At 52.6% G+C, this 26,008-nt stretch overlaps 2 protein-coding genes across 25 annotated transcripts in view; one reads left to right on the top strand and one right to left on the bottom strand.

The window, feature by feature from the left end:
* The window catches only part of ABI3 (ABI family member 3), a 29,305-nt gene extending 18,848 nt beyond the window's left edge, over positions 1-10,457 (top strand). For 3 of the 13 annotated variants that reach the window (XM_021928979.2, XM_031657569.1, XM_021928975.2), the window contains 7 exons: positions 4,226-4,393; positions 5,376-5,610; positions 7,048-7,156; positions 7,379-7,474; positions 7,701-7,858; positions 9,305-9,439; positions 9,784-10,457. In XM_021928979.2, coding sequence (XP_021784671.1) covers positions 4,259-4,393; positions 5,376-5,610; positions 7,048-7,156; positions 7,379-7,474; positions 7,701-7,858; positions 9,305-9,439; positions 9,784-9,947 — 1,032 coding nt within the window. In that variant the 5' untranslated portion in view covers positions 4,226-4,258 and the 3' untranslated portion in view covers positions 9,948-10,457. The remainder of the gene's footprint in view (positions 1-4,225; positions 4,394-5,375; positions 5,611-7,047; positions 7,157-7,378; positions 7,475-7,700; positions 7,859-9,304; positions 9,440-9,783) is intronic. The other 10 variants (XR_002518079.2, XR_002518080.2, XM_003912704.4 and 7 more) reach the window with 10 other exon arrangements.
* Positions 10,458-10,595: 138 nt separating this feature from the next.
* PHOSPHO1 (phosphoethanolamine/phosphocholine phosphatase 1) lies at positions 10,596-17,726 on the bottom strand. Of its 12 annotated transcripts, none has more exons than XM_031657573.1 (5): positions 17,522-17,634; positions 16,207-16,296; positions 13,878-13,989; positions 12,888-13,009; positions 10,596-12,369 (listed from the first exon to the last, which is right to left on the bottom strand). In XM_031657573.1, exons 3-5 carry the CDS (start codon positions 13,920-13,922, stop codon positions 11,484-11,486), a joined length of 1,053 nt encoding a protein of 350 aa, XP_031513433.1. In that variant the 5' UTR covers positions 13,923-13,989; positions 16,207-16,296; positions 17,522-17,634; the 3' UTR covers positions 10,596-11,483. The 12 variants fall into 12 exon arrangements, 11 of the variants coding, with proteins under 11 accessions (XP_031513433.1, XP_031513431.1, XP_031513432.1 ...); XM_031657571.1 differs by having other exon boundaries at positions 17,413-17,525; XM_031657572.1 differs by lacking the exon at positions 17,522-17,634 and adding an exon at positions 16,741-17,187.
* Between the last annotated feature and the right edge of the window lie 8,282 nt (positions 17,727-26,008).

The raw sequence follows: 26,008 nt of genomic DNA, 5'->3' as shown, positions 1-26,008 counted from the left end.
GGTCAGGAGATCGAGACCATCCTGGCTAACCCGGTGAAACTTCGTCTCTACTAAAAAATACAAAAAACTAGCCTGGCGAGGTGGCGGGCGCCTGTAGTCCCAGCTACTCGGGAGGCTGAGGCAGGAGAATGTTGTAAACCTGGGAGGCAGAGCTTGCAGTGAGCTGAGATCCGGCCACTGCACTCCAGCCTGGGCGACAGAGCCAGACTCCGTCTCAAACAAACAAATAAACAAAAAAAACCCAACTCTCTGGACCCTTCCTTTGGGCCAGGCATGTTACCAGCATGGCCTCCCTTCATCCTCATCTGAAGTCCAGTGAGGCGAGTCCCATTCTCACTTCACAATGAGGAAGCTGAGGTTTGGAAAGGTTAAGTCACTTTCCCAGAGGTCTCCTAGCTAGTGTCAGAGCCTGAATTCAAACCCAGAAATCTGATTCCAGAGCCCACTCCCTATGCCACTAACTGAAAATGCTATTCTGGGTATCATTTCGGTCTGTGTAGTTGTTGAATGACCACCTGCAGATGAGACAGAATGAGGCTTGCAAACCAGCGCATCCTCCTAGCACAGAAAGGCATGTTCCCTCTACGGACAAGGATCCAAGCAGTCCTTTCCATTCCTTCCATAACTTCTGCACACCTCAAAGAGCTTCCGCAGGGCTCTCATTTGCACACACAGTGTTCACACACAATTTGGGGTCACAAAGACCTAAGTCCAGTTTCCAGCTCTGCCACCTACCAACTACAGGAACTGTGGCAAGTTCCTCCTCTGATTCTCATGCCTGCCTTCAGGGGTGGCGCCATGGGTTCAATATAAAAATGTATCAAAGCATTTAGCCTAGTGCCAGCCCCTTCAGAAGAGCAGGATAAATGGCAGCTTTTACCATGACTATCATCATCATTATCATTCATTGGAAAGATGGATAATAAGAATCAGTTCTAAGGAGAAGAAGCTGTCCTTGCAAAAATACGTGGGGCGTGAGAAGCCTTGACCCAACTTGGAATCCTTGGATTCCTGCTTCTTTCATGCAGAACAATAACTACTAGAACACATAACCTGTTACCTTTCCTGGCCTTTCTGAGGATCTTTGTCTAGGCAAATGCCTAGGAAGTTTCTGGATCTCAGAACTGCTGTTACCTAAGGCCTGATTCCCCTACCCTCCATCCCCATCTGCAGCCCCTCTCTCCCCACACCACCCAGATGCTAGGAAACCCATGGGGAATTAGGGAAGGCAGACCAGGGTCACCTGCAGAGTTCTCCGCCAGGGTTGACTGACTTTACAGACAGGGTAATTTGCATGACGAACAAGCACTCAGCCGCAGAGATGGATCTCAGATGCTTGTCCCCGCAGACCTAACTTTGGGCCAGGAGCAAAGCCAGGGGTCAGTAGGTGTTCAGGCTCCAGGTGCCCAGAGCTGGGCCCAAGCAGACACTTTTCCTGTTTGGGCCAACAATTCCACATGTCAGTTTGGGGAGGAAACTGTACAGGAGAAGGCAGGCAAGCTAAGAAATCTGGGTGGAAATGGAGGAGTAGTCACTGCTCAGTTCTGGGCCTGTTTCCTCATTTGGTAAAGGAAGGTCCTGAACTAAATCAAGACCTGCTATCCTGTCTGGTTTTAATATCCTGGGTTGATTTCTTTGCCTTTTCAAGATTCTTGGTGACATATGCTGAGGAGATGTAAGTTTTGTTGCATATGCTGATGAGATGTAAATAAACATGCAAATGAGCATCTCTTTCCTGCTGTTGGAAAAGACAGACAGGGAGGAGAGAGCCACCGCATGGGCTTCCGGGGAGGTCCTGGCTCAGGCTCCATTAGAGGCTCCCAGGTGTCTCTCAGACCTTGCTCTGAGAGTTTGTAGGTCTGCTCGCCATTGACAGGCCCTGAGGGGCATCTGAGGGCTCAAGGAAGGGGATCCCAGTGTGTACCCTTGCCTGTTGGCCCACTGGCCCTACCCTAGATTCACCCTGGACTTGCCCCCTACCTGCGTTAGAAAGGTACAGGCTAGAGTATGGCAACTCCATGACCCAACAAGAGATGAGGAAGCTGCCTGGGGAACCAAACGACCAGAGAAGTTTTGCCCTAGCCCCCACTGCCTGATCTGGGACCAAAAAAAATTTCTTGGCCAGGCACAGTGGCTCACGCCTATAATCCCAGCACTTTGGGAGGCCAAGGTGGGCAGATCACCTGAGGTCGGGAGTTTGAGATCAGCCTGACCAACATGGAGAAACCCCATCTCTACTAAAAATAGAAAAAATTAGCTGGGTGTGGTAGTGCATGCCTGTAATCCCAGCTACTCGCGAGGCTGAGGCAGGAGAATCGCTTGAACCTGGGAGGCGGAGGTTGCAGTGAGCTGAGATCGTGCCATTGCACTCCAGCCTGGGCAACAAGAGCGAAACTCCATCTCAAAAAACAAACGAACAAACAAAAAAACTTCTTCCCTTCAGCCACTGCCTGCTTACCCCTCCTGCACTGACTGGCAGTGTGACCCTGGCCAGTGTCTGGCACAGTGCCTAGAATACAGTGACAATGTGCCCAGAGAATGTTTGGGATCCCATTCGACCTGCTAGTTAACTCACAAGTGCGTATTTGTGAAGAATCTTCTGTGTGTTGGGTGTGATTCCATGATGGGATACAGGATGAAACAGACAAGCTCCCTGCTCTCATGACACTTCCATTTAAGGGAGGGTGGGTAGATAATTAAAAAAAAAAAATTCATAGATAATGTTTGATAGTGCTAAATGCCATGAAGAAAAGAGAATAAGGTAAATATGATAAAGAGGCAGTGAAGGCATGGGCTGGGGGAAATCTTAGTGTGGTGAAGGAAGGTGTCTCTGGGAAACTGAGGCCTGCTAATAATGATTCTGAAAATAAGTACAGCATGTGCCAAGGCCCCAAGGCAGAAACAGTTCAGCTTGTTCAGGAACAGAAACCCAATGGCCAATGTGGCTGGAGGGGAGAGTGGGAGAGGGGGAGTGATGAAGAGAAAGGCAGGAGCCAGACCTGGAGGGGCTATATGTAGGCCACGGTTGGAAGCTTGAATTTTATCCTCAGGGTATTAGAAAGCTATTAGAGGGAATGAATGAATAAAGTCCCTCTGTTCTGGGCCTCAGTTTCCTTATTTGAGTTCCCAAACACCAATCTGCAGACTGGAGCTAAACAAAGAGTCACATGGAAAGCTTTTTTTTGGTTTGTTTTTGAGACAGGGTCTCACTCTGTCATCCAGGCTGGAGAGAAGTGATGTGATTTTGGCTCACTGCAACCTCCGACTCCTGGGTTCAAGTGATTCTTATGCCTCAGCCTCCTGAGTAGCTGGGATTACAGGCACGCACCACCATGCCTGGCTAATTTTTGTATTTTTAGTAGAGACGAGGTTTTGCCATTGTAGCCAGGCTGGTCTCGAACTCCCGACCTCAAGTGATTTGCCTGCCTGGGCCTCCCAAAGTAGTGGGATTATAGGCGTGAGCCACTGCGCCTGACATGGTTTGTTGTGTTTAAGAATGTCGGCTGGGTGTGGTGGCTCACGCCTGTAATCCCAACACTTTGGAAGTCCGAGGCGGGCAAATCACCTGAGGTAGAGAGTTTGAGACCACCAGCCTGATCAACGTGGAGAAGCCCTGTCTCTACTAAAAAAAAAAAAAAATACAAAATAAGCCGAGCATGTTGGTGCTTGCCTACAATCCCAATTACTTGGGTGGCTGAGGCAGGAGAATCGTTTGAACCCGGAAGGCGGAGGTTGCGGTGAGCCGAGATCGCACCACTGCACTCCAGCCTGGGCAACAGGAGCGAAACTCCGTCTCCAGAAAAAAAAAAAAAAAAAAAAATAGAATGTCTGCTCTAGCCAGTGTTGCCTTCCTCTTTCCTTTCTACTATTCACCCCCACTCCAACCCCTAAAAGGACAGCCTGTTACTGAAGTCTTCAGGAGGGTGGTACCATCATCTGTACTCAGTCCTCAGCTTGACTGTTTGAGAATGGGTATCTTTCCCTCCCTTTGCATCTGTTCCCCAAGGCTGCAGATTCACTTTTTTAAAGTGAATTTAAAGTGATGTTGTAGCTAGTCCCTCTTGCTACAACATAATTCTGCTGAGAGCCAACTCAAACATCTAAGGGTTGCGGCTCTGTCCCAATCCAGCGCCTATTTTCCCTAAATCCTCTCCCATCCCACCCCAGCCAGCCAAGGACCCAGTGGAAGATGCTGGCCCTTAGGCCAGGGCTGTGTGTATTTCAGGCCACAGACAAGCGGAAGGCGCTGGAGGAGACCATGGCCTTCACTACCCAGGCACTGGCCAGTGTGGCCTACCAGGTGGGCAACCTGGCCGGGCACACACTGCGCATGTTGGACCTGCAGGGGGCCGCCCTGCGGCAGGTGGAAGCCCGTGTAAGCACGCTGGGCCAGGTAAGGGGTGTGGGGCGTGGGAAGGCGTCTTGCGTCAGGCCTCAACTCTTCAGCCCGACTCAGACATTTTCTACGTCAAAAGTTCCTTCCTGCTTTCCCCCATGTCCAAATGCCCAACTCTACAGCAGAAGGTTGGCACTTTCCAAGCTTTTTGGACCTCCTTATCTCTGTGGCTATGCTACAAATTCCCCAAAGGCAGAGCTTTTTCTTTCTTGGAATTCTATCCTGGACATTAGAAAGTAATATCTACCAATCAGAGCAGCGGCATATACAGGAAAGAAGCAAATGAACCCTGTTTGCATCTAAATACAAGCAGTGCCTTAATAAATATCCTAGACCCAGGGTGCTAGCTTGAAAAGGTCATCTTCAGCCCTGGAAGCACTGCCAACACCATACAGTATACACCCTCCACCCTGCCACAGTGTTCTAGCGCACACACCCTCCTTCCTTCCTGGATCCTTGACCGAGGAATTGCCCCATAAAGCACATGCACAGACCCAGCCACACATTCAGCCTGGCCTGTGCATCACCCACATGTTCAGTGGGTGGGGTGTGCCTTTTCCTCTCCCCCCGCAGACCAGAGTTCCCACCCTTTCGAACTGTAGGCTTTCTCCACGGAACATTCTGAGAGGAAGTCAGTTCACTTATTTGTCCCCCAAAGCTGGTCAAGCCACCATTCTCTGCCACCTCCATATTTTCCCCCTCTGCTCCCAAGCCAGCCCAGTGCTTGTCTCTTCCCGGCATCCCCAGGGATGTTGTGTTTTCTCTTTTCCTCCTGTTCCTGCTCAGCTAATAATAACCCTTACTCTCTTTCCACCAGGAAGTGGCTCCAAAGTGGCTTCATCCTTTCCTGCCACTTTTCCCAATTGCTATGTAGCCTGGTGGGGGAGCGGGGGGAGGGGAAGGGCCCTCTTTTTCTAGACCTCGTTGCCTCCCATGGTCCCTACCCCCAGCCCAAAGTCTCTATCTTCTTCCTCCTTAGGGGGAAGGGCATTGGACACAGACCACCCCTCTCTGTCACCTTGAACCCTGTCATGCAGATGGTGAACATGCACATGGAGAAGGTGGCCCGAAGGGAGATCGGCACCTTAGCCACTGTCCAGCGGCTGCCCCCGGGCCAGAAGGTCATTGCCCCAGAGAGCCTACCCCCTCTCACGCCCTACTACAGGAGACCCCTCAACTTTGGCTGCCTGGACGACATTGGCCATGGGATCAAGGTAGAGAGAGGGACCCTCTTCTTTCCCTCCAACCCACCCTCTCGTGCCTTGTGGCCCTTTTCCCTCCAGACCCCCAGTTCTCCTGCACATTTTGTCCCAACTTGCCACTGCTTTCTTTCCCCACTCCCTGAAGCCACCACTCTGAGCTCTTCTCCCTCTCCCTAGATTTTGTAATCCCTCCCTCCAAAACTGGTCTGTACCGTCCTCAGAGGATCTGCTGAGTGTGAGATCCTGAGCACCCCTCGCCCCCCCGCCCCGCCCCTGTGGGCACCGGGCATGTGGGAAGGGGAAGAGGGGGAAGGGAGGATGTCAGGGTGTGCATGAGAATGGCTCCCAGCCACATGAGAACAGCAACTTCCTCTGTCTGGGGGTTTGAGGTCACTGCACTGAGCAGTCACCCCACAGCTGCTTTGGTGAGAAGAAGCAGGGATGCAGCCACACAAAGGGGACTTGGTGAAGAGAGGGGAGCATGGCGCTGGCGTCTTCTCAGCCCACGTCCTTCTGAGAGGTCGGAGAGGGCACGCACTCACACCCGTCCCGTCTTCAATTCCTGTCTCCACACCTTGACATTTCTGTATTGAAATGAACCCCTTGATATGCTGAACTTATCAGCCCCCCTTAAAGGGGAAACCACACTCTCCCCTTCAACCACCAGGCCTCCTCCCCACCAGTAAGGTCTCTGTTGTCCAACTTATATTCTTTTTTTTTTGTATTTTTAGTAGAGATGGAGTTTCTCCATGTTGGCCAGGCTGGTTTTGAACTCCTGAACTCAGGTGATCTGCTTGCCTCAGCCACCCAAAGTGCTAGGATTACAGGCGTGAACCACCGCTCCCAGCCCAACTTATAGTCTTTGTGCTTCAGCTCAAATCCCTTTCGTCTTGCCCCTGGTGAAGCCTATGAGGTAACACTGTACCCACCCCTTGGGGAAGTCCCATTGGTAACAGAAGTTCCCTCTTTCATGTGGGTGTGCGCCCTGTCATTTGCGCATCCACTCTAAGTGGCCTGGGTCCTGCTCCTCTCTGCCCTAACACCCCAAAGCCAATTCCACAAATCTTCGAAAATGACAGGTGGGACACTTCTAAGTGTGATGTGTCCTCTCCTTTCCCCACCGCCTCCTCAGCCCAATCAAAGTTAGGGACCACTAAGCCAGGGCCTCAGCTTCCTGGGCTCTGTGATGGTTTGGAGGAGGGACAGGGGTGCTGGGCCCACTCAATCCGCTGTGGCTGTGCAGAGGAAGTGGCTGTCGGCTTTGGTAGAATTGAGTCCCAGAACCCAGGCAATGACAAGGGGGTAGCGTGGGGGAAGTGTAGGAGAGGGGCCTGAGAAGTGGAAGTGGGAACTGGCCATGCTGGGCTCTCCCTCCTGGTTCTCGTCCGCCCCTCCTCCATTTCCTCTTGGGGGTGAGGGTGGGGAGTGGCCTCTCACCCCAAATGTCAGCCCTACCTCCCGCTCCCTCGCAGGATCTCAGCACGCAGCTGTCAAGGACAGGCACCCTGTCTCGAAAGAGCATCAAGGCCCCTGCCACACCCGCCTCCGCCACATTGGGGTGAGGCCTCGCCAACTAGCCTAGCCCTACCCCGCGCGACCCTGAAACTCTCCTCCCCCAGCCTCGCCACCCACCCCTGGTGCCTGGGTGCTCAGGCCGTCATGCTGGATGCCTGGCGCCAATCCTCCCCCTCGGCCACATGCCTTTCCTGCTCACACCCGACCCCTGCTGGCCAGAAGCCTTCCTCCTTCCTCCTAATACCCACTCCCCGACCCCCGCCAGGAGACCACCCCGGATTCCCGAGCCAGTGCACCTCCCGGTGGTACCCGACGGCAGACTCTCCGCCGCCTCCTCCGCCTCTTCCCTGGCCTCGGCAGGGTGAGACCTACAAGCCTGCGTGGGAGGGTGAGGGGTGGGAGGTGGCTTTCGAGAGGGGCCTCCTGCCAGTGGTCATAGTGACTCCTGGGCTTGAAAGGACCCAGTTAGTCCTGGCTCACACGTGCAGGGCTGGGTTCAGGATTGGAGGGGTGGGGCCAGCTGGGGATGCTGCATTAGGGAAGGCGTGTCGCCAACCGGGCCGAGCCCCGCTTTCTCTGGTGTTCAGCAGCGCGGAAGGTGTCGGTGGGGCCTCCATGCCCAAGGGGCAGGCAGCACCTCCAGCCCCACCTCTCCCCAACTCCTTGGACCCACCTCCTCCACCAGCAGCCGTCGAGGTGTTCCAGCGGCCTCCCCCGCTAGAGGAGTTGTCCCCACCCCCACCGGGTAAGGAGCTCCGCCCCCTTCTTCTTCCCAACCGTGGGGTCGCTTTTCCGCCTCCTGCCATTCCCCAGCCCACCTCTCTTGGATCTGCCCCGGCCAGCCTCAGTGAATGCCTCCTCCATGGAGCGCAGCACGGGAGCGAAAGGAGGCGGAGGAAGTGAACTAACATAACTTAGCGCCTGCTGTATACCAGACCCTGTGTTCGAAACTTCTCGTCCATTTTCTTATTTAAACTTAATCCTGGCCGGGCGCGATGGCTCATGCCTGTAAACTCAGCACTTTGGGAGGCCGAGGCGGGCGGATTACCTGAGGTCGGGAGTTCGAGACCAGCCTGACCAAAATGGAGAAACCCGGGCTCTACTAAAAATACAAAATTAGCCGGGCGTGATGGCACATGCCTGTAATTCCAGCTACTTGGGAGGCAGAGGCAGGAGAATCGCTTGAACCCGGTAGGCAGAGGTTGCGGCTAGTGGAGATCTGGCCATTGCACTCCAGCCTGGGCAACAAGAGTGAAACTCCCTCTCAAAAATAATAATAATAAACTTAATCCTAAAGGCCAGGCGGGGTGGCTAACGGCGGTAATCCTAGCACTTTGGGGGGCTGTGGAGGGCAGATCACTTGAGGTCAAGAGTTTGAGACCAACCTGGCCAACATGGCTAAAAATACAAAAATTAGCCTGGCTGGTGGTGCATGCCTGTAATTCCAGCTACTCAGGAGGCTGAGGCAGGAGGATCACTTGAACCTGGGAGGCCTCGAGGCTGCAGTGAGCTGAGATCACCCCACTGCACTCCAATCTGGGTGACAGAGCGAGATTCCCTCTCAAAAAAACAAAACAAAACAAAATAAACTTAATCACAAGAGGGTCCTTAGCACTCTTCCTTAATAGATGAAGCCACTGAAGCTGAAGTTCAGTGACTTGCCCAAGAGCCACCCAGCTAATAAGAGGTAGAGTCTGACTGTCCTCTAGTGCTGGATCTTTCAGGGTTTACTGAGCACTTACTTTCCGCTAGCACACCGTGGGAGGACCAGGACAGGAGAGGGCTGGAGGAAGATTGCATGAGATGGGTGCATTCTTTTTATTTTCTTTTCTTTTGAGATGGAGTCTCACTCTGTCATCCAGGTTGGATGGAGTGCATTGGCAAGATCTCAGCTCACTGCAACCTCCACCTCCTGGGTTAAGCCATCCTCCTGCCTCAGTCTCCTGAGTAGCTGGAATTACAGGCGTGTGCCACTATGTCCAGCTAATTTTTGTATTTTTAGTAGAGATGGGGTTTCACATGTTGGCCAGGCTGGTCTCGAACTCCTGACCTCAGGTGATCTGCCCACCTTGGCCTCCCAACGCGCCTGGCTGAGATGGGTGGATTCTGGGGCCCAGCTCTCGAGCAGATCCCTGACACACTGAAGGAGCTTCCTGTGCCACACTTACAGCCTTTCTGCTTTTCCCCCAAGACGAAGAGCTGCCCCTGCCACTGGACCTGCCTCCTCCTCCACCCCTGGATGGAGATGAATTAGGGCTGCCTCCACCCCCACCAGGCTTTGGGCCTGATGAGCCCAGCTGGGTGCCTGCCTCATACTTGGAGAAAGGTACCTGACTTCTGGGACTGAGGGGCACCGGATCCCACTTCCCAGCTTCTGCCTCTGTTGTCCTGACCCCCATTCTCCTCCCTCTGCAAAGGTGTGAATCTATCCCCCGGGCTCCCTACACAATTTTTCTGACGAACTGAGTTCAGAACAGAACTGGGGCGAGGGCAGCTGGCTTGGTATTAAATATTAACTAAGCTGGGGAGGGGTCCTAAAGGCTTGGAAGCCCCTCAAGATGGTCCCTAGAGTCTAGTACTTGAGACCCTGCATCCCCATGGCGTTGGGGGTGGGGGGTGGGGAGAGGGCAAGAGGCATATCTCACAGCACCCTCTTCTTTTGCCCTGCAGTGGTGACACTGTACCCATACATCGGCCAGAAGGACAATGAGCTCTCCTTCTCTGAGGGTACTGTCATCTGTGTCACTCGCCGCTACTCCGATGGCTGGTGCGAGGGCATCAGCTCAGAGGGGACTGGATTCTTCCCCGGAAACTATGTGGAGCCCAGCTGCTGACAGCCCAGGGCTCTCTGGGCAGCTGATGCCTGCACTGAGTGGGTTTCATGAGCCCCAGGCCAAAACCAGCTCCAGTCACGGCTGGACTGGGTCTGCCCAGCTCTTGGGCTGTGAGCTGTGTTCTGTCCCTCTTCCCATCGTGGAGGGAAGGGGTCCTGCGGAGAGAGAACTTACCCAGAGGCCTGTTGCAGATGGGGAAGAGCTGGAAACCAAGAAGTTTGTCAACAGAGGACCCCTACTCCATGCAGGGCAGGGTCTGCTGCTGCAAGTCCCAACTTTGAATAAAATGGATGACGTCCTGTGACTGCCCCACGGAGATAAGGGGCCAGGAGGGATTGAAAGGCATCCCAATTCTAAGGCTGCTGCTAATTACAGCCCCCAACCTCCAACCCACCAGCTGCCCCAGAAGCAGCATCTTCCCATTCCCTCAGTACCCACAAAGTGCAGCCCACATTGGACCCCAGACACTCCTCTGCAGCCATTGACTGCAACTTGTTCTTTTGCCCATTGCTTGCTGTGTGTGTGATGTGTTCATATGTGGCTGGGCACTTGCCCAAGAGTGGGAACCATCTCCCTGACTTAAGCGGGACTCTCCTAGAGCACCTCACTCTCAACTCAGACTGACGCGCCAGAGATCTCAGTCATTTCTTCCCCCTTCACCTCCTTTATAGTTGTAAAACACCAGAGGAAGGAGGGGCTTGGGTTTCGCTGATTCTGCTTAAAAACATCATGGCTTTCTGTTCCATGGGGGTGGGGAGGGGGATGCGTGGAGGGCCCAGCCCGCAAGGGTGACTTTGGTAAAGTCCCTGGTCTCTTGCTGCATAGATGAGGCTGGGGTGCAAGGAGACACCGTCACACTCTGCGAGGTTATTGGCTGGCAGGACCCGGGCCGGACGGTGCGCTACCTCGTACCACCACCAGGAGGCGATTGTTCCCTCTGGCTTTTCCGTTGGGGGTGCTAGAAGGGAGTGCGGAGGTCGGAAGGCAAGAGGGTGTAGACAGCACAGAAATAGTGTGGGGTCGCGTTGGGTGAAGCAAGATCGCAAAGGCCTAGGGCCATAGGTGGAGACCCTCTTCTGTCCGTGGGGAGTCCTTGTGGCCAGGAGAATTTCAGGATCCTGGGTTCCCTCCACAGCAGACTGGAGGGGGGGCGGTCGCGCAGCCCAAGGCAACAGTTACAGCGGCGGGTGATGTTCCTTCTCTCACCTGCCAGGGAGCCCCTTCCTCCCAGTTGGTAGGACCAGGAAACACTGCTGCCTTCCAGGTTTTGCGCGGCACCCCGCGATGGGTCAGACTCCAGAACTCAACCGTGCGCAGTGGAGCGGGGGAGGCAGCCGAGGTGGGTTAACTGCATAGATAGGGACGGCTCTGAGCCCCCTTCCCCAAGCCCCTAAAGACGAGATTCCAGAAATTCCCGGAGGGACATAGCAAAGCCAAAGGGAAAAGGGAGTAGTAAAACTAACTTTGTCTTTCCCGAATCCCCCTTCCCCGCCCCCTCCGCCGTTGGCCAGGGTGCCCCCCTGCAGGCGGCCAGACTCAGCACGACTTCAGCACCTGTTGCAGGTGGAGGCGCACGTCGGTGGCCGTTTCCCAGGGCACCACACTGGCACGGAACGAGCTGGGCTCGGCCTTCTGGGCCTCCTGAATGAGGCGGTGCATGGGGTAGCCGCGGCGTGGGAAGGCCACGTCGCCGCCCGCCAGCAGCCCCATGGGGCAGAAGTCGTTGGCGCCGTCGCCCACGTAGAAGAGGCGCTCGAAGTGCACACCATCGTGGGCCCGCTCGCGCAGGTAGTCGCTGAGCACCTTGTGCTTGCACATGTTGGCGGGGCATCGCGTGCAGCTGTGTGTGTGGAACGGCCGCAGAGCCAGCAGTCCCCGCGCATCCGGCCCCGATGGGTTGCTGAGGATACGGCGGAACAGGCTGTGGTGGCCGGCGGCGCGCAGCGCGCTCTCTACGCCAAAGGTGTTGGCATCGGAGATGAGAATCACCTCGAAGCAGGCGCCCTGTTTAGCCACAAACTGCAGCAGGTCGCCCATGCCTGGCGACAAAGGGATGGCTTCGTAGATGGCACGCAAGTCCCGCGGTCGCACACCCTGCTCGCCCAGGTACTTGAAGACGCGCTGCATGTACTCGTTGTAAAAGCCCTCGCGGTAGGTGGCTCGCAGGCTCTCCGGGAGCCGCTGGCCTGGCGCGGCGCGCACAATGGAATCGTCGCTGTTTTCGTCCACGATAGTCTCGTCGAAGTCGAAGGTCAGGAGGAAGCGCGGCGCGCCCTGCGCAGCCATCCCGCCGTCCTGGGAGCAGGGGGGAGAGCAGCAGGAGGAGGAGGAGGAGGGAGCAAGCGAGAGGGGGCGCGGCAGGAGCCCGCCCGGGAGAGGCTGGTTAGCGGGCCACGGCCAGAGGCGCTGGCACATCCAAGACCTGAGGAGGACCCAAGTCTGGTTAAGCTGGGAGGAGTACCCAATGCCACCACCTCTATCCCCAGCCTTCCCTGACTACCCCAGTGGCACCTCTTACTTAACTGCACCGGGGTTTATGCCCAGAGGGCTTCCCGGCACCTGTTTTCGGTACTCTCATCAGAGACCAATGGGGCTTAACAAGGGTCAAAAGAAGGGAAGAGCAGCTTCCGAGGATCACCACTTTGGAGAGGTTTCTGGACTGGACTGTTTTGGAGACTTCCAGTGGCCCCTGTTGTTCGTGTGGATCAAGAGAGGGTGGTGGGAACTCTCCCCTTCCTCATTCCCTGAGGCAGTCAAGGGAAACCACCCATCCACCCAACTGGACCGGCTTCCCCATTCAACTTTTGGGCTGTGGGGAATCTATGGCTCTCTGGGAGCTGCTTCCAGCCCAATGGCACTGGACAGAGGTCTAGGGATGGGGCACAGCTTCTCCAGGGAGTTTGAGGGCCCTGTGCTGACAGCTCATCACTAATCACTTGCCAATTCCCCAGGAGGAACGTGTCAGCGGGTGGGGTTTCTGCCAGAGTCCGAAGCAAGCGGGCAGCAGGAGAAGCAGTGGGGCTTGGGGAGGTAAGAGCCTCCCGCACCAGGCCACGACATACCTGGGAGACAGGTAAGGGAGAAGAGAGAGAGCAGCAGTGGCTGAAAAGGCAGAGGAGTGGGAAGGGCCAGGTAGTGGGGACTTAAGGGGTATGGAAGAGAGGGCTGAAAGGAAATCATGCTAGGGGATCTTGGAGACAGACTGCTGGACAGGAAGACAGAGTAGGGGTAGGGATAGGGGAGTTCCAGGAAGTGGAGACCTTGGGCCAGAGTCATGTTGGACGGGAGGGTAGTAGGCAGCAAGGGAGAGGACAGAGGACAACAGGGGACATGTCAGGGCACAAGGAAAGGCAAGCAATGGAGGCAGCAAGAGCCCTCAGCAGCAAGTCTCCATCACCTTTGCCTGCCAGTGTGTGAGAGGCACAGAGGGGCAGTGAGCAGGTGATGTGCAGCTTCCAGATACCCACACACTGCTTTTCTCTCGCCCAGCTCCCACCCCAGTTAATTGAGATGGGATTGTTCCTCTTTCTGGTTTCTTCCTAAACCCCTCTCTCATATTCCTGGGGTGCTTATGGCCTGGCACACCTTGTGAAACAGAAGCCCAAGCTCCTCATTTCAGGGCTGGGATTTCGATGGACTATCTGCTGTCCTAACCAAGCTGTCCCTTCCACCTCATCCCTAGAGTCACCCTATGGTCTCATCAACATCCAGTGGGCATTTCGGTGGCCCAGGATCCTTCAAATTGCAGATATAAAGCATCAGGACCCCACACCTGGGATGGAAGCTTCTAGGAAATCATGAAGCTCCAGTAGAGGTGAGGGTAAACCTAAAATGGGCTGGATAGGGCCTCTCCCAAGGCCCTATGGAAAGGTGATGGAAAACTGGGGGCTGAGGCCTCATCCTAGGAGACCCCCAGAGGGACCCACTTACCCTAGATAGGCAGCGGAGGCCAGAAACTGGAAAACAGCCACTCATTGTCGGTGCATTACCGTGGGCACCACCTGTAGGGACTCTGTTGGCCTCCAGCCGTCGTCAAACGTTCCTGACAACCACAAAAGTTCATTTGAGGGTGCCCAGTCAGCTGCCTTTGCTTCCACTAGGAATACCCACCTGGCCCTGGTCCTTCTGCTGAGCCACAGGAGGCACTCCCAGGGTCTTAGCAGAAACAATCCCTCAAATAGGCCCAGCACCTACAACTCTAGAGAGGTTTCAGATGGTATCGGAGACCCAGAGAAGTTAACTGACTTTCCAAAAAGTCACCCACTGTAAATGGCAGACCGATCTCAAACCCACATCTGAGCCTGAGTCCAGTGTTTTTTCTCTAGTATCATCATTGTCCCTTAAATGTGCTTGACACATCATAGTTTACAAACCACCTTTACTCATATTCTCTCACTACTCATTAGTCATAAATTCAGCCAATGAGAAGGGCTCAGAGAGGTTAACTAACCAGCCACGCTGTTTACAGGGGGCATAGACTGCTTCGTGAACGCTTGACCGCAGCTTTGCCTTCCTGGTGCCCTCAAAAAGGAAGATGACCAAAGCTTACTATACCATAGCTGGGGTCTGGGACCCCCAGTCAGGTCTCACAGGTGATCTGGGAATGGCCTCCCTGGTGCTCTCAGGGGTCCGGTAGTCAGACAGGAGAGTCAGGTTGAAATCTCGGCTAGACTTTGGTGTGGCTTTGGGGACTGGGTTTCACCTCTTGGGGACTTCACTAAGAGAGCGGCAAAGGATACCACCTACAACTTCCAGTGCCTCTCTACTCTCCCACCTGTGCTCCTGGGGTTGAGTGAGACCAGAGGCAGCTGGGACAAGATTTGGAAAGATACAGAGAGCCAGGAGACAAGACCTGGAGAGGAGCAAAGGTCTGGCTGGCTGCTGCCCTCTGGTGGTGACAATGGTGACTGTAAACCCCTCTGTCAAGGTGACACTCTCCCCTGACTATCCAGGAGGGAGAAGCAATTGCCCCAGGACAGAGACAGGGACATCCCAGGAGCAGGGCACAGGCTCTAGCACTATCCATCTTGTAGCACCCCCTCCTTCACAACACCTGGACCACATATGTGTTAAATCCTTCTGCAGGGATGGAATGCGGCTCTCAGTTTTTTCCAAGAACTTCTAATCTAGGAATTGGGAGAGGTGGTCAAAGCTGAATGAAGCAGTGGGCAAAGAGAGGGTGAGGGATGGGAGAGAAGAGAGGTTAAGGAGGAGGTGGGAGAGAAGGGGAGGGTTGCATGAGGGACAAGGAAATGGCATGGGTTGGAGCTGTCCCCAGTCCCTATCTGGAGGGACTTCCAACCTTCCAGATTCCCAGCTGATATCACATGTCCAACCTCAGCCAGGTGATTTATAAGAGAAAGGTCAGGGATGCCACTCCCCTTGTAAAAGCAAACAGGACAGGCACATGCAGCACGTGGAGAAGCAAGGGGCAGATACAAAGATTCTAAGGGGTCACCAGCAGCTACCCAGGGACCAGCTTTCATCCCATAGAGAAGGGTCTCATTACTTTGCCCTCTTCCTTCCTTCCTTCCTTCTTTCCTTCCTTCCTTCCTCTCTTTCTTTCTTTCCTTTTTCTTTCTTCCTTCCTTCTTTCCTTCTTTTTCTTTCTTTTCCTTCCTTCCTTCTCTCGTTCCTTCCTTCCTTTTTTCTATTCTATTAATCATTAATTATGGTCAAAACTTCTCATTTTTTCAGCCACGCAGGGTGGCTTAAGCCTGTAATCCCAACACTTTGGGAGGCCGAGGCAGGCAGATCACTTAAGTCCAGGAGTTTGAGACCAGACTGGGTGACATGGCAAAATCCTGTCTCTTTAAAAACAAAAACGAGCTGGGAATGGTGACTTGTGCCCATAGTCCCAGACACTTGGGAGGCTGAGGCACGAGGATCACTTGAACCCAGGAGACAGAGGTTGCAGTGAGCTGTGATGGTACCACTGCACTCCAGCCTGGGTGACAGAGGGAGTAACCCCATCCCCAAAACACACACACACACACACAATTCCTCATATGTCATCATAAAAGACAGTTACATTTTTCTGCTAATAATAGTATCTAGGGGATTCAGTTAAACACTTATTGTTTGGTGAGTTGCCCTTGTTTCTTTTAGTCTCCAAGGCAGAAAGTCAGGCATCTTGGGTTTCTTCCCCTGAAAACTGAGAAGACCATGCCGTGACACCTCGTCCCCACCCCACAGGAGTCAGAGGAACCCCTTCCCCTGTTGGACTTTGGCTCCTGTGATGTTCCAAAAGGTCTCTCACCTTTGACACCTTTGTTCTGAGTCATCAAATCCTTCTGTGGTCACCAGAGTCCCTCAGAGTAGGGGGCAGGATCTGAGCTTCTCTAACAGGCTAGAGAAGGGAGAAGGGTTTCTAGGGGCTTGCAGGGAGTCCATATTCTAGTCCCACCTAAAAGTAGTGCCTACCTCCTTAATTCTGCACCGAGTCAGATTCCTGCCTGCTTCTCCCGCCTTTCACACAAATGCTCTTAGATTAAATATGTGGGAAGGGGGTGGGAGGGAAACAGGCCCCTCTCTGATACAGGCCCTAAGTTTGAAATTCCCTTCTTACTGGGTGGATGGAGTTCCTAGAAAAGTTTTGGCATAGTTTTCCACAGGAAATGTGCAGAATGAGGATGGGGAGGTGAGGACTCCAGAAAGACCACGGTAACAAGCCCTCTCTGTCCAAAAACAAGTCTCCTTGTATCAGTCACTAGAAATCAGATCCAACAACTAAGCTAGAATTCCCTCCCTCTCCCAGACAGTGCTCCCAAACATGACCATCTTCCTTGCTCACCACGCCTGAACAGCAGATAGGAAAAACAGAGGCCCAGAGAGGTCAAGCTAACATCCTGGGGGTCACACAGCATCGGAACCGAGATTAGAACTCAGGAGTCTCTGGCGCCTTTTGGGAATATTGCAGCTGGAGCTCCCCCCTTGGCCCTGGAGACTCTCGTGGGCTGAGAGCTTGCGGTCCTGACCAGCTGGCGGTGGTGGCCCTGCGCCCTGGTGCCAGTGAGGCGTCTGGGTCTAGCAGTCACCTCTGGGCACTGCCTGGCTGGGAGGACAATCTGGGAGGGGATCCTAGGGGCAGGGGCAGGGGCAGGGAGGTGGCAGCTGCCGGTAGGGTTGGGGGAGAGATATTTTTAGAGGTGACTAGGAAGCCAGCACTCTGGCGCATCCCCAGCTGGCGGGCGCTGGGCTCCAATGCGGGCGGGGGGTGCGCGGCTGGGGAGGGGTATTGTGGGTGGCAGGGAGCAAGGGGACACCAATTCCTTGGCTTTGCCAGAGTCGGGGACGGAGGGATACCCCAGCACTATGTTCCTGGGTAGGAGAGAGAAGGGCACTCACTCCTGAGCTCCAGAACTCCCCCACTGCCACGCGCGTGAAGGAGCGCCTTCAAACTCCACAGCCCCCACCCCGCGCCCGGACCCCAGCCCTCCCCTATCTCCCGGAGCCCAGGACTCACGTGGGGGCGGCGGCGGCAGAGGTCTGTCCCGGCTGAGTTTGGTGTGTAAGAAGTGGGGAAGGGGGCTAGCTGAGGTATTGGGGCGCCGGATGGAGCAAGGGGTGCTTACGGGAATTGGAGGGGACGCGGTGTCTTATCCACCCCCGGATTTCTGGGCTCCGGCTCACGAGTCCCTCCAGTCCCGAGGGACTGAGGACGATGTGCGTCTGAGCCGTCCCCTCCACTTGCCCCCCATCCCCCCGGGCAGCCGCCGCGTCCCCTTTAAATGCCCGGGAGCCGGAGCCGGAGCCGGAGCCGCGGCCGGCGCTGCGGCTGCTGCAGCAGCGGAGCCCACCGCAGTCCCCACACGTCACAAGCGACTGTCCAATCACAGAGGCGCCGGCGCACATCAAAGGGGCGGGCCGCCCGAGGCCACGCCTCCCTCCTCCCCCGGAGGCTCCCGGAGCGCCAGCCAAGGTGGGATTGGGCGCTTGGGGACAGGGTAGCAGGGTGGCGATGGAGCGCTGCCCTTCCGAGGAGCGTGGGTGGGGGCACCCTCACTAGAGCGGCTGTGGACATAACGCTAAATCCTTGCCCACACACCCTAAATTGCTAGGGCTGTGGACTTTCTCATCCGCCGCCTCCAGGGCTCCGGTTCCTGAGATTTGCAGAAGTGCACCTCCACCTCCTGCCCATTCCGCTCTCGGGTCCTAAACCCAGCGGCGCAGCGTCCCGGCCCGGCTCTCGGGACCCTTTCCCCAGGTTATAGGTTACTGAGGGTTGCGGGGGGTAACGGGAGGAGTGACTCCCCCTCCTCCGCCCGTAAAGTTGGTGGAGGGGGTGGTGACAGACAGTTTGCCCCTTTTGCAAATGGCACTATAAATAAAAAACGCACTTTCTCCCCTGCTGCCTAAGAGTCAGTTTCTCCCCAACCCTAATCTCCTCCTTTTGGCCCTCCCAGCCTGCTAGTGAGGAGAAGGAGAAAAGATTGTGTTTAGAGAGGAAAGACGTGAAACTGGTATTTACTGAGAACATACGATGAATTGGGCGTTCGGGTTAGGTCGCTGCGTTTATGGCTGAATGTTCACAACACTCGATAAATTATTTGCCTAGCCGTTCAAACCCGGACACACCTGACTCCATTGGGTCACAAAGGGGTGTGTAGGTGGGGAGAATGCACTTTGGAAGGCCAAGGTGGGAGGGTCGCTTGAGCCTCGGAGTTCGAGACCAGCCTGGACAAAATAGGGAGACCCCATCTCTACAAAAAATTAAGAAATTAGCTAGGCATTGTGGCATGCACCTGTAGTCCCAGCTCTACTTGGGAGGCTGAGGTGGGAGGATTGCTTGAGCCTGGGAGGTCAAGGCTGCAGTAAACTGTGATCACACCACCACACTCTAGCCTAGGTGAAAGAGTGAGACCCTATCTCAAAACAAAACAACAACAACAAAAAAAATGAGCTTGTCTGGGGTCCCCCAGGTGGTAGGGCTGGGGTATCAACCTGGTTGCCTTATTCATCACCCCATACTGTCCCTCTCATTGTCTGTCATCCCTCCTCTCCTGTAAGCAACGTGAGGACCATGTTTGTCTTATTGATATACCCCCATCCCCTAGCATAGACAGCCTGGCTGGTACACAGTGGGCCCTGGATGTTTGTTGAGTGAGGCCAGGTGCAGTGGCTTATGCCTGTAATCTCAGCACTTTGGGAGGCTGAAGCAGGTGGATCATTAGAGATTAGGAGTTTGGGACCAGCCTGGCCAACATGATGAAACCCCATCGCTACTAAAAATACAAAAAAAAAAAAAAAAAAAAAAAAAAAAAAGCCAGGCATGGTGGCATGCACTCATAATCCCAGCTACTCGGTACTCGGGAGGCTGAGGCAGGAGAATCACTTGAACCCGGGAGGCAGAGGTTGCAGTGAGCCAAAATCATGCCACTGCACTCCAGCCTAGACGACAGAGCAACACTCCATCTCAAAAAAAAAAAAAAAAAAAGATGTTGAATGAAACAAGTCCCCTGCTGTGTTTAGCTCCAGGTTAGTACTCCATTTGTGTTCCTTCACTTTGTCTTCACAATAACAGATTGTTCCAGTGTTATTCCATTTTATTTTATCTTATTTTATTTTATTTTAATTTAATTTATTTTTGAGAAACAGTCTCGCTGTGTCACCCAGGCTGGAGTGCAGTGGTGTGATCTCGGCTCACTGCAACCTCTGCCTCCTGGGTTCAAGCGATTCTCCTGCCTCAGCCTTCCAAGCAGCTGGGATTATGGGTACCTGCCCCCATGCCCAGCTAATTTTTGTGTTTTTAGTAGAGATGGGGTTTTACCATGTTTGCCAGGCTGGTCTCAAACTCCTGACCTCAGGTGATCAACTCTCCTCGGCCTCCCAAAGTGTTGGGATGTTGGGATTACAGGTGTGAGCCATCATGCCCAGCCCTATCCATCCCCACTTTTTTTTTTTTTTTTTTTTTTGAGACGGAGTTTCACTCTTGTTGCCCAGGCTGGAGTGCAATGGCGCAATCTCCGGCTCACCACGACCTCCGCCTCCTGGGTTCAAATGATTCTCCTGCCTCAGCCTCCTGGTAGCTGGGATTACAGGCATGTGCCACCATACCCAGTTAATTTCGTATTTTTAGTAGAGTCAGGGTTTCTCCATGTTGGTCAGGGTGGTCTCAAACTCCCAACCTCAGGTGATCCACCCACCTCTGCCTCCCAAAGTGCTGGGATTACAGGCATGAGCCACCACGCCCAGCCTATCCATCCCCATTTTATAAAGAAATTGAGACTCAGAAATAAAAGGATTTTTTCAAGGTCACACAAGTGCCCTGGAGGCAACTGATTCCAATCCTAACCTTTTGAGGCAATTAGCAGCAGTTTCAGCCTGGTTTCCTAATTCACTGATGGGGTTAGGGAGGGTAGGCAGATGACTTCCTGTGGCCACTGGTGGTTTCGAGTTTTTACTGCCTGGCTGAGTTCTGCCTTCAGTCAGGTGGTGGGAGTGCCAAAGCTCGTGGGTGCTACCTACAAACCACCTTTGTGAAAAAGCTGTAGAAGGCCGGGCGCGGTGGCTCAAGCCTGTAATCCCAGCACTTTGGGAGGCCGAGACGGGTGGATCACGAGGTCAGGAGATCGAGACCATCCTGGCTAACACGGTGAAACCCTGTCTCTACTAAAAAAATACAAAAAAACTAGCCGGGCGATGTGGCGGGCGCCTGTAGTCCCAGTTACTCGGGAGGCTGAGGCAGGAGAATGGCGTAAACCCGGGAGGCGGAGCTTGCAGTGAGCTGAGATCCGGCCACTGCACTCCAGCCTGGGCGACAGAGCAAGACTCCGTCTCAAAAAAAAAAAAAAAGAAAAAGAAAAAGCTGTAGAAGCTCCTAAAAGCCAGCCGGACGCGGTGGCTCATGCCTATAATTCCAACACTTTGGGAGGCCAAGGTGGGCGGATCTCGAGGTCAGGAGTTCAAGACCAGCCTGGCCAACATGGTGAAACCTTGTCTCTATTAAAAATACAAAAATTAACTGGGTGTGGTGGTGTGCACCTATAATCTCAGCTATTTGGGAGGCTGAGGCAGAAGAATTGCTTGAACCTGGGAGGCGAAGGTTGCAGTGAGCAGAGATCATGCAGTCAGGCCTCTGAGCCCAAGCTAAGCCATCATATCCCAGTGACCTGCACGAAGACATCCAGATGGCCTGAAGCAACTGAAGATCCACAGAAGTGAAAATAGCTTAACTGATGACATTCCATTCCATTGTGATTTGTTTCTACCCCACCCTAACTGATCAATGTTCTTTATAATCTCCCCCACCCTTAAGAAGTTTCTTTGTAATTCTCCCCAAATTCTCCCCACCCTTGAGAATGTACTTTGTGAGATCCACCCCATGTCCCTAAACCTACAAGAACTCATGATAATCTCACCACCCTTGCTGACTCCTTTTTCGGACTCAGCCCACCTGCACCTTGGTAAAATAAACAGCCTTGTTGATCACACAAAGCCTGTTTGGGGGTCTCTCACGTGGATGCGTGAGACATTTGGTCCCGAAAAAGAACTATCAGGCCGATTCCCCAGGTATACCTAGGTGAGATTACATGGTTTCCTGCCTAGTTGAAGGGCTTAAAAAGGCATCTTACAAAGCTGTTAATTATGACAAACAAAGCTACCCAAGGTAAAGAACCCAGCCCAGTTCATGGCCCGTTTGGCAACAACCCTTAGACACTTTACCACCGTAGACCCAGAGGGGCCAGAAGGCTGTCTTATTCTTAATATGCATTTTATCACCCAGTCGACTCCTGACATTAGAAAAAACTCCAAAAATTAATTTCCAGCCCTCAAACCCCACAACAGAACTCAATTAACCTTGCCTTCAAGGTGTACAATAATAGAGTAGAGACAGCGTATTTCTGAGTTGCAATTACTTGCCTCCACTGTGAGAGAAACCCCAGCCACATCTCCAGCACACAAGAACTTCAAAATGCCTGAACCACAGCGGCCAGGTGTTCCTTCAGGACCTCCTCCCCCAGGATCTTGCTTCAAGTGCCAGAAATCTGACCACTGGGCCAAGGAATGCCCGCAGCCCGGGATTCCTCCTAAGCCGTGTCGCATCTGTGCGGGACCTCACTGGAAATTGGACTGTCCAGCTGGCCCAAGGCTCTGACTGATTCCTTCCCAGATCTTCTTGGCTTAGCAGCTGAAGACTGACACTGCCCGATCGCCTCGGAAGCCTCCTGGACCATCACAGACGCTTTGGGTAGCTCTTACAGTAGAGGGTCCATCCCCTTCTTAATTAATACAGAGGCTACCCACTCCATTACCTTCTTTTCAAAGTCCTTTTTCCTTTGCCTCCATAACTATTGTGGGTATTGACGGCCAGACTCTAAACCTCTTAAAACTCCCTGACTGTGGTGCCAACTTAGACAATACTCTTTTAAGCACTCCTTTTTAGTTATCCCCACCTGCCCAGCTCCCTTATTAGGTCAAGACATTTTAACTAAATTATCTGCTTCCCTGACTATTCCTGGGCTACAGCCACACCTCATTGCCACCTTTTCCCCCAGTTCAAAGCCTCCTTCACATCCTCTCCTTGTATGTCCCCACCTTAATCTACAAGTATAGGATACCTCTAGTCCCTCCTTGGTGACAAATGATGCACCCCTTACCATCCCCTTAAAACCTAATCACACTTATACTGCTCAATGCCAATATCCCATCCCACAGCACGCTTTAAAAGGATTAAAGTCTGTTATCACTTGCCTGTTAAAGCATGGCCTTTTAAAGCCTGTAAACTCTCCTTATAATTCCCCCATTTTACCTGTCCAAAAACCGGACAAGCCTTACAGGTTAGTTCAGGATCTGTGCCTTATCAACCAAATTGTCTTGCCTACCCACCCCGTGGTGCCAAAGCCATATACTCTGCTATCCTCAATGCCTCCCTCCACAACCCCTCCGTAACCCATTATTCTGTTCTGGATCTTAAACATGCTTTCTTTACTGTTCCTTGCACCCTTCATCCCAGCCTCGCTTCGCTTTCACTTGGACTAACCCTGACACTCATCAGGCTCAGCGAATTACCTGGGCTGTACTGCCGCAAGGCTTCACAGACAGCCCCCATTACTTCAGTCAAGCCCAAATTTCTTCCTCATCCATTACCTATCTCGGCATAATTCTTTATGAAAACAGACATGCTTTCCCTGCTGATCGTGTCTGGCTAATCTCCCAAACCCCAACCCATTCTACAAAACAACTCTTTTCCTTCCTAGGCGTGGTTAGGTACGTCCACCTTTGGATACCTAGTTTTACCATCCTGACTAAACCATTATGTAAACTCACAAAACCAAACCTAGCTGACCCCATAGATCCTAAATCCTTTCGCCACTCCTCTTTCCGTTCATTAAAAACAGCCCTAGAAGCTGCCCCCACACTAGCTCTCCCTAACTCATCCCAACCCTTTTCATTACACACAGCCAAAGTGCAGGGCTGTGTGGTTTGAGTTCTTACACAAAAGCCAGTACCGCGCCCTGTAGCCTTTCTATCCAACAACTTGACCTTACTGTTTTAGCCTAGCCCTCATGTTTGCGTGTAGTGGCTGCTGCCGCCCTAATACTTTCAGAGGCCCTCAAAATCACAAACTATGCTCAACTCACTCTCTACAGTTCTCATAACTTCCAAAATCTATTTTCTTCCTCACACCTGATGCATATACTTTCTGCTCCCTGGCTCCTTCAGCTATATTCACTCTTTGTTGAGTCTCCCACAATTACTATTGTTCCTGGCCCAGACTTCAATCCGGCCTCCCACATTATTCCGGCTACCACACCTGACCCCCACGACTGTATCTCTCCAATCCACCTGACATTCACCCCATTTCCCCATATTTCCTTCTTTCCTGTTCCTCACCCTGGTTTATTGATGGCAGTTCCACCAGGCCTAATCGCCACACACCAGTAAAGGCAGCCTATGCTATAGTATCTTCCACATCTATCATTGAGGCTACTGCTCTGCCCCCCTCCACTACCTCTCAGCAAGCCAAACTCATTGCCTTAATTCGGGCCCTCACTCTTGCAAAGGGACTATGCGTCAATATTTATACTGACCCCATATCCTGCACCACTGTGCTGTTTTATGGGCTGAAAGGTTTCCTCACTACGCAAGAGTACTCCATCATTAATGCCTCTTTAATAAAAACTCTCCTCAGGCCGCTTTGCTTCCAAAGGAAGTTGGAGTCATACACTGCAAGGGCCATCAAAAGGCATCAGATCCCATCGCTCAGGGCAACCCTTATGCTGATAAGGTAGCTAAAAAAGCAGCTAGCCTTCCAACTTCTGTCCCTCACGGCAGTTTTTCTCCTTCTCATCTGGTCACTCCCACCTACTTCCCCACTGAAACTTCCACCTATCAATCTCTTCCCACACAAGGCGAATGGTTCTTAGACCAAGGAAAATATCTCCTTCCAGCCTCACAGGCCCATTCTATTCTATTGTCATTTCACAACCACTTGCATGTAGGTTACAAGCCACTAGCCCACCTCTTAGAACCTAGAACCTCTCATTTCCTCTCCATTGTGGAAATCTATCCTTAAGGAACTCACTTCTCAGTGTTCCCTCTGCTGTTCTACTACTCCTCAGGGATTGTTCACGCCCCCTCCCTTCCCTACACATCAAGTTCGGGGATTTGCTCCTGCCCAGGTCTGGCAAATTGACTTTACTCACGTGCCTCGAGTCAGGAAACTAAAATACCTCTAGGTCTAGGTAGACACTTTCACTGGATGGGTAGAGGCCTTTCCCACAGGGTCTGAGAAGGCCACCGCGGTCATTTCTTCCTTTCTGTCAGACATAATTCCTCGGTTTGGCCTTCCCACCTCAGTTTCTTAGGTTCTTGGTATTCAGTGGCGCCTGGTTTTACCTCAAACTGCCACCCTTAAGTCTCTCTTGAAGTGGATAGAAGATCTTCAGTGACAAAGTACACTCCAATACTTTCACCCTGATGAAGTCCTATACTTTACTTTTATACTTACTCTTATTCTCGTTCCTGTTCCTATGCCACCCTCTACCTCTCACCAGCTATCTCCACCACACTATCAATCTCAGTCACTCTCTCCCAGCCGTTCCTAATCCTTCTTTAACAAACAATTGCTGGCTTTGCATTTCTCTTTCCTCCAAAACCGCCAAGGCCTCGACTTACTCACTGCTAAAAAAAGAGGACTCTGTATATTTTTAAATGAAGAGTGCTGTTTTTACCTAAATTAATCTGGCATGGTATATGACAACATAAAAAAACTCAAGGATAGCGCCTAAACTTGTGCCAATCAAGCAAGTAATTACGCCAAACCCCCTTCAACACTCTGTAATTGGAGGTCCTGGGTACTCCCAGTTCTTGGTCCTTTAATACCTGTTTTTCTCCTTCTTTTATTCGGACTTTGTGTCTTTCATTTAGTTTCTCAATTCATACAAAACCACGTCCAGTCCATAACCAATAATATTATATGACAAATGCTCCTTCTAGCAACCCCACAATATCAAATTTCACCCTTAAAATCTTCAGTTTAATCTTTTCCACTGTGGTTCCTTCTACAATCACTTCTAATCCTTCTGTTTCAACATAGCCCTGAGAAACACCACCATTCTCCATACCACCTCTAAATACTGGCTTCACCCTCAACGCTTCACCATTTCCTCTTGTTTTATTTTTCTTATTAATATAAGAATATTAGGAATGTCAGGCTCCTGGAGCCCAAGCCAAGGCCATCATCATATCCTGAAAGTGACCTGCATGTATACATCCAGATGGCCTGAAGCAAATCCGAAGATCCATTATGAAAGTGAAAAATATTTAACTGATGACATTCCATTCCACAGATTTGTTTTACCTCCTACCCTAACTGATCAATGTTCTTTATGGGACTTCCCCACCAGCAGTTTCGTACCCTCCCCACTTTCGAGAATGCACTTGGTGAGATCCACCCCTGGTCTCACAAACATTGCCTTAACCCAACCTATCCTAAAACTCCCCATAAGAACTGATAACCACCTCTTACTGACTTTTTTTTCGGGATCTCCAGCTCGGGCTGCACTCTGGTGGAATAAATGAAGTGAGTAGTACATGTAATTGAATGGCATACTGAA

Source organism: Papio anubis, chromosome 17 (assembly GCF_008728515.1).
Source record: "Papio anubis isolate 15944 chromosome 17, Panubis1.0, whole genome shotgun sequence".
Taxonomy (NCBI): domain Eukaryota; kingdom Metazoa; phylum Chordata; class Mammalia; order Primates; family Cercopithecidae; genus Papio; species Papio anubis.
Note: the sequence above shows the minus strand (reverse complement) of the source record. Positions and strands in the feature narration are given on the sequence as shown.

Excerpts from the sequence above, each read along its gene's own strand:
- PHOSPHO1 (XM_031657570.1), bottom strand. The coding sequence starts at position 13,922 with ATGAGTGGCTGTTTTCCAGTTTCTGGCCTCCGCTGCCTATCTAGG. Across the intron at positions 13,010-13,877 it reads GCCTCCGCTGCCTATCTAGG|GTATGTCGTGGCCTGGTGCG; the intron begins GTAAGTGGGTCC and ends CCTGTCTCCCAG. Across the intron at positions 12,370-12,887 it reads ACGTTCCTCCTGGGGAATTG|GTCTTGGATGTGCCAGCGCC; the intron begins GCAAGTGATTAG and ends GGTCCTCCTCAG.